The 7,449-nt window shown below is 42.3% G+C and overlaps 1 protein-coding gene across 1 annotated transcript; it reads left to right on the top strand.

Annotated features, from left to right (window-relative positions):
• Positions 1–436: 436 nt before the first annotated feature.
• On the top strand, positions 437–2,552 carry LOC129190258 (POU domain, class 3, transcription factor 4-like). The gene has a single exon (XM_054792787.1). The coding sequence runs from the start codon at positions 495–497 to the stop codon at positions 1,587–1,589; it is 1,095 nt and encodes a 364-aa protein (XP_054648762.1). The 5' UTR covers positions 437–494; the 3' UTR covers positions 1,590–2,552.
• The last annotated feature ends 4,897 nt before the right edge of the window (positions 2,553–7,449 follow it).

Raw genomic sequence — 7,449 nt, 5'->3', positions numbered from 1 at the left:
AGACTTGCCATCGTAAAAATAAAGTGTTCACAGAAAGTTAATGATTATCAGCCAGGTTGGATTGCATCCTTCTAAATTAAGTGTTGGCACGTCTGACAAATGCCACCGGTGCTTTAATCTCCTCAAGGGTGACAGGAGCAGCGTTAAAGTCGTGCGTAAACCAGTTGGAAACTTAAATTAATAAACAGGAACTGCGCTCCACGCGCACGTTGTTCCACAAACAGACTCAGTGGACCAGGACTCCGACTCACTTCCGGTTCGATGGCTGGTAACCCTTTCCTCTCCATGCTTCTGCACCCAGGGGCGGAGGTTTGGGGTGTTTGTGTGCGTCGTCATTGGTGGAGGGGTGTCGCCGCTGCGCCTAGCTCGGCCTGTGAGTGGTGGGTGGAGCTGTCCGTTACGCCAGGCTGGTGCCGAGACTCCAGAGAGAGGGAGATGTCAGAGGCTGAGCTGATCCCGCACTTTAGTAGAGCCAGTGGGGTTCAGCAGCCAGCATGGCCACAGCTGCCTCCAGCCCCTACACCTTGCTTAGCTCCAGCCCCATGATCCACCCGGACAGCCAGGCGATGCAGCCTGCTAGCCCCTACAGAGGACACCAGAAACTCCTGCACAGTGACTACCTGCAGAGCGTCCAGAGCAACGGGCACCCCCTCGGGCACCAGTGGGCGAGCAACCTGTCGGAGAGCAGCCCCTGGTCGACCTCCATGGAACAGCAGGACGTCAAACCGGGAAGAGAAGACCTGCAGCTCGGCATCATCCATCACCGCTCGCCTCACGTCGCCCATCACTCCCCTCACCACAACAACCATGGCAACCACCCGGGAGCGTGGGGGACTCCGGTGTCCCACAACTCCTCCATCACCAGCGGACAGCAAATCAACATCTACTCCCAGACGGGGTTCACTGTCAACGGCATGCTGGACCACGGCGGGCTCACGCCTCCGCCCAACCCGCAGGGCCAAGGCATGCACCCGGGCCTCAGGGACACTCTCAGCCCGGAGCACAGCGACCTGGGCGGGCACCACTGCCACGACCACTCCGACGAGGAGACGCCGACTTCGGACGAACTGGAGCACTTTGCCAAACAGTTCAAGCAGCGGCGGATCAAGCTGGGCTTCACGCAGGCAGACGTGGGCTTGGCTCTGGGTACCCTTTACGGTAACGTCTTCTCCCAAACGACCATCTGCAGGTTCGAGGCTCTGCAGCTGAGCTTTAAAAACATGTGCAAACTCAAGCCGCTGCTGAACAAGTGGCTGGAGGAGGCAGACTCGTCGACGGGCAGCTCCAGCAGCATAGACAAGATAGCAGCTCAGGGGAGGAAGAGAAAGAAGAGGACATCCATCGAGGTGAGCGTCAAGGGGGTCCTGGAAACACACTTTCTCAAGTGTCCCAAACCGTCCGCGCAGGAAATCACGTCCCTTGCGGACACACTACAGCTGGAGAAGGAGGTGGTCCGCGTGTGGTTCTGCAACCGGAGGCAGAAGGAGAAGCGCATGACGCCGCCGGGGGAGCCGCCGCCGCCGCCCCACGAGGGGCCTTATTCCCACGGCGGAAGCGCTGGGGATACGTCCTCATGCCACGACCTCTGACCGGAGCACCGGGAGGGATCACCCCCGGTCGGACTCCCGAACCGAGGGGGCACGCGTTGCCTGCCCCGGTACAGACTCCTCCAGAACAACCTCCAGCACCGGAGATACCCGCCCAGCCTTGGCCTCTTTCGAACAGGGCATTATCCTATCATTTCACTGCGTGGAGCCCGTCTAATTATTTGGATATAAATACAAAAAATGTGCCTATAATCTACCAGCGCCTTTAGTTTCTGTCTGGACTGGTGTTTTATTTTAATTTCATTTTTTTCCCTATTTTTTGTGCAGTGACACAAATTGTGATTATTTTCTAAACTGATTTCAATGTCCACTCCGGCTCACAATCCTTCAGTGTCATTATTTTGTAACATACTCGTACAGCATCTGTAATTATTATTATTATTTTTATTGTTTTGCATATGCAAATAGGTCCACAGTGCAGTTGTAGTGGCTACCAACATAATAGCACTTGAAGTTTTGGCCTGTAGCTGACCGGGCCACTCACAAAAACAATTATTTATAAATGCATTTATTTGATTTCACTCATCTTTGACCATTTAAACTGTGTAGACTCTGAAACAGAGCCGTGAATAGGACAAAAAGGGGTTTGACGCGATACACCTGCCTATAATTTTATTGTACGTTCACTATCCAAATTTTTATAATAAGGAATACTCCTGTTATTCGTTTATTTCATAAGTATTTTTTCGAATATTGTACAGTTTTTATATATTACCCTTTTGAAGTCATTAATTTAAAGAAATGCTCTTAGTTATCCCTGCACTTCACTAGCAATGTAAAAAAAAAAAAAAAAAACATATTTTCAGTAAAATTGAACTGTTTGGGCGGTTTTATTCCAAATTTCGATGACAGCTCAAGTAATTATTTATTTTCAGTATAAAGCTTGTATTATGTTTTGAAATAAACTATGTATGTTGTAATAAACCATTTCTTGCTACAACTGTTCACTGTCCACAACAGATTCTGGTAATTTTATAAATATATGAAAACACACACACACACACACACACAGACATAAATTATTATTTTAGTGTCACATTATACTATTCATTTTTAAATATAGGCATTTTTTTATTGACTCACAGGTAAAGTAAAATAAATTTAGTGTGTTGACACAACAACAGCAGCTTTTGCTTGTCATGTCCAAACTGTGTTTTTCCTCCCAAGTTTTTGGTGTCACTAACAACTGTAAAATATCCAAGTGGCGTGATAGAATCTTGGCTGCAGGCTGATCACAGAAAAATGAGATGCATTCTGCATGCAGTTCCTCTGAAATGTTATTGTCAGGGCCCTCTGCCCTCCTTGATCAGACATGCGTGATGTATCGCCTGGGCCACTGGGCCTGACAACACGCGCGCGCGCGCACACACACACACGCACACACACACAATCAGGAGCAGATGAATCTCATTTCAAAGACTACAGCTCCGTATAATTGGGCATGCAAAGGCAAAATAGAGCTATATTCCTGCAAAAAAAAAAAAAAATCATGATGCCTAAAAATAAATTAGTGTTGGTTTAGAAATAAGTCAATGCTGCACACTTTAAATGATTCAAAAATAGAGCTGGGGAGGGAGAGCGAAGGAGGGGAGGAGAGGAGGAAGGGTGCTAGGCCTTGCCTTGAAAACAGAGAGCCTGACTGGAATACTAATGTCTCTTGAATTTATGCATCTCCTCAGTCTGCGGCCCTGGGAGGGGGTTGGGGGAGACAGCAAGAGAGGGAGAAGAGGGAGAGAGGATGGAAGGTAAAAGAGGACGCCTATGACTATATGGAATAGAACAAAAACAGACTCATTCCAACACTTTTATTTGCAAAGTGTTTTAGGCCGGATTGGCTCATCCTGATGGAGGAGATCAAGCAAACGAGAAGAAAAAGCTGAACGCAACCTCACACTCACTTCACTTTGCTATATTTTGCTTTAAAAGCAATTGAAATTGTGACAGGACGCTTTAAAGAGTAATCTCAATAACTCACCGGTGCAGAAATGATTGACTTTGGAAATGTGTCAAGGACAAAAAGAACCAAGCCAGCAACAAATACACATATTGGAATTGTATTCTCCAAAAATGGAACTGAATCAGATCCTGAGCCAATGCACATTAAACCACAGAAGAGTGGTGACATCATGGTGGGGTTGAATGACTCACAGCTTTTTTCGAATGTATTTGTCATCGCTTATTTTGTTTTCTGTTAGGTTCTTTGTTCAAAGTTAAGAAGAAAGATTTAACCAAATGTCTTATAAATACATTAGTATCTATTTAGATTTGGGGGGGGAGAATAAAAGAGCTTCCAACTTGATTTCAGGGACAAAAACAACTTTTTGTTCAGTACCGTTTGCAATACACCTGGAGGTTAAATAGTAGACATATTTTCCTTTAAAGTGAGTGCAAAGCAGATCATACAGTAGCTGCCTTTAAAGAACACAACTAAATAAGAAAAAGACAATTCACAATAATAAATATGAGCAGGTTCCTTCTGTGAATTTCTTTGTAGCACACCACAGTTTTCCTATCTCCTTATTGGATAAGATGCTATAAATGATACGGTGTTAGGCTTTTGGTGGTTTTAAAATGCATGCGATTGGCTTACATTGTCAAATAGTTCTCCACTTTACAGCTCATTCACAACATTCTCTGTTCATTTTCTGTTTGACCGGGGTGGCCCAACTTTTTGACATTGGGTTAAAACATTTCACCTTTGGTCAGGCTATATTTATTTATAATTTAACACCTATAATTATCCACATGGATGTGTTTGTCTAATCTTAGCTGTAAAAGAGTTACACAATCTGCTGTGTGTGCCTGGGTCCCTTTTTTCAGGAGCACAACACAGTGGAACACAAAAACAAACTGTTAAAAACACACATCAAATATTAAAAATCACTTTTGTTTGTCAAAGAACGCTTGCTTCTCAGACCCATTCCATCACACAGGCTTGAGCTGCTCTGTACACAGACCCCCACACTCACTTTCTATCAAAGCCTAGTATTCCTGGAGCTGCTGTGACATGGTCCCTATGATTACCGTAATGACCCGTATATCACTAGAAAAGGGCAGTCTCTCGAAACGAGAGAATAATTTTGATAGTTCAAGACTTACGGTAATTTAAAAATAACATTGCTAATCCTATTGCCGGCTACAGCTTCGATGTTAAAGATTTAAAAATTAATAATTTGGAAACTTCCAGATTAAAAAGCTTAAAAAGCTGTATGTCGCCTACGGGCCGTAGTTTGCCCATGCCCATGTTAGACATTCACTATACAACATAATATTGAATAATGTCTTCTTCAAAGTATAACTCACATCTACAATTCTAATAATATGATCATAAAATGAATAAGACACAAAACTACATAAATAAAACTAATTATAATTGTAACAGTTGCTCCTTAGGTGAATGCGTAGTATATTTCGAGAAGCATGCGTACAGTGTCTGATGCATGCAGGACATGCAGGTTGTTGAGGCTTTCTTACAGTTTTGGCGTTTTTGACACTTGCTGCAAATACGTTACTCACCCATATGCCGACAGGCTGATCTCACTGTTGTTTGTGGAGCAGACAAGCATTGTTACTTGGTCAATTAGACACGTGATTCCCAACCACCGTGCCGTGGCACACTTTGTTCATCTATGCCAGTGATGGATAGCGACAGGCAGAACAATTAAATGCTCTTCCACTATAGATGGCAGAAGGTACTTGCATGTGTGTGAACCTGTGTAGCCACCTGTTGCCATTCATACAACAGGATTTTTCTAATGTAAAATATGTGCCTTGGCTCAAAAAGGTTGGTAAACACGGAATAAAAGGACAGCGGGAAAAGGCAGCATGCACACCTTTGCAATACACAATCCTAAATGATTCCCAATTGATCCCCGAATCTCCTTTAGAATGTATCTTAATCGCACTAAATAGAAAATGGATGTGAAATGAATGGCTGCCACTTGAGTAAATGAAAAGCAAGGTGCTGTTTAAAAAAACCCAAAAAAACCTTCCGTACCTTTCTGGATCAGTGCCAGCTCTACACAAGGAAGCCTTTTCTTACCAATTCTCATCTCCCGTCACTGCAGTGCTGTAGTTAAAAAAGCCGCCTCTGTGGTCTTATTGTTCTTTGACTTTGATGTCGGAACAATTAGTTGGACACTTGAATCTGGATGGGCATATGATACCTGGGTTCTGTGCAATACAGACTACTGATCTGGATTGTTTAACTAATAAGCTGCACGCCTCCAGCGTGGAAATGAGGTCACTCTTTTGTGCACCGGGCAATGTCAGGTATACAATAGGGACAAGGGCACCTGCAGGAATTCAACACACAAGAGCACAAGGAGTAGGTGTACACTTTAACCGCTTTTTGGCGGGTGTAGAAATTTGTGTCCATTCATCTAGAAGAGTTTTGAGCCCAAAGCTCTACTAGCCCAACTCTAGCCTGTGTTAATTTTGACAGCTGTCAATTTTAGTTTTTTGGACTAAAATGTATTATAATTTTAGTCGACTAAAATTACAGTACCGGTAAACTGATTTGACTAAAATACAAAGTGTAAGAGGATAAGGCATCTTTAAAGTTTCCTTGAAACCACCTTTACCGCAGTGTCTTGTTCATATTGTTCCATAGTGTCAAACATGAAATGTTACCATATTCTTCTCTTTCTCTTAGACCACAGGTGTCAAACTCAAGGCCCGGGGGCCAAATTTGGCCCACCGTATCATTTTATGTGGCCCGTGAAAGCTTTGAAATAATGCATGTCAAAACGACATTTTAATATTATTCAAACATTTTTTTTGTATATATATTGTAATTTTGTTATTAATATTAATTTTGTCTTTACTTTTTTAAGCTTTATTTTTCATTATTTTACTTTTCTACTATTGTAAAATAATATTTATATTATTGTATATGTATGCTAATTTTTATATTTTTTTTACTTAATATAAATATTTTAATTAGTAAAAATTTAAATATACAAAAAATATTTGTACAATAATATTAAAAAATGGTGGTGGTTTTCTCCGGGTACTCCGGTTTCCTCCCACACCCAAAAACATGCAGGTGAGGTTAATTGACGACTCTAAATTGTCCATAGGTATGAATGTGAGTGTGAATGATTGTTTGTCTATATGTGCCCTGCGATTGGCTGGCGACCAGTCCAGGGTGTACCCTGCCTGTCGCCAGAAGTCAGCTGGGATAGGCTCCAGCATACCCCCGCGACCCTAATGAGGAAGAAGCGGTATAGAAAATGGATGGATGGATGGATATTAAAAAATTTAAAACATATTTTTAGAATAATTTAATAAACATTTGCCGTTACATTTACAATACATTAAAAATATATTAAGGTAAAAACAAAATTAATATTACCAACAAAAACAGCTTTAAAAATATATATTTTTAAAATCATGTATTTGTTATCAATATTGACAGACAACCTTACATTTTTTGTTGTCAAATCCAATTTAAAATGACTACTTTTAAATTAGTTATTAATGAAAAAATTAATGTAATAATTAATTAACAAAATTCTAAAATAGAATTATAAAAAGTGGCCCTCTGAGGATAACCATAACTGGGATGTGTCCCACGGTGAAAACGAGTTTGACGCCCCTGTCTTACACATACAAATATTGCAATATCACATACAGTATACTACTGTATAGTTTTGGTTTTGTGGTGGAAAATCCAACTGCCCAACCTCACAAACACAGTCTGATTGGATCTCCTCCGTAATGGGGGGCGGCGACAAACGGCCGAGATTGGTGAAATTCATCGCCATCGCGTACGAAACCATGCACACAGGAGGCGAAAAGCGATCTCGATCAGCTCGGCTGGATGGTGACACGCGATAAT

This window comes from Dunckerocampus dactyliophorus, chromosome 11, assembly GCF_027744805.1.
Source record: "Dunckerocampus dactyliophorus isolate RoL2022-P2 chromosome 11, RoL_Ddac_1.1, whole genome shotgun sequence".
Taxonomy (NCBI): domain Eukaryota; kingdom Metazoa; phylum Chordata; class Actinopteri; order Syngnathiformes; family Syngnathidae; genus Dunckerocampus; species Dunckerocampus dactyliophorus.
Note: the sequence above shows the minus strand (reverse complement) of the source record. Positions and strands in the feature narration are given on the sequence as shown.

Bases quoted from the DNA above. Each gene is read 5' to 3' on its own strand.
- LOC129190258 (XM_054792787.1), top strand. From the start codon at position 495: ATGGCCACAGCTGCCTCCAGCCCCTACACCTTGCTTAGCTCCAGCCCC.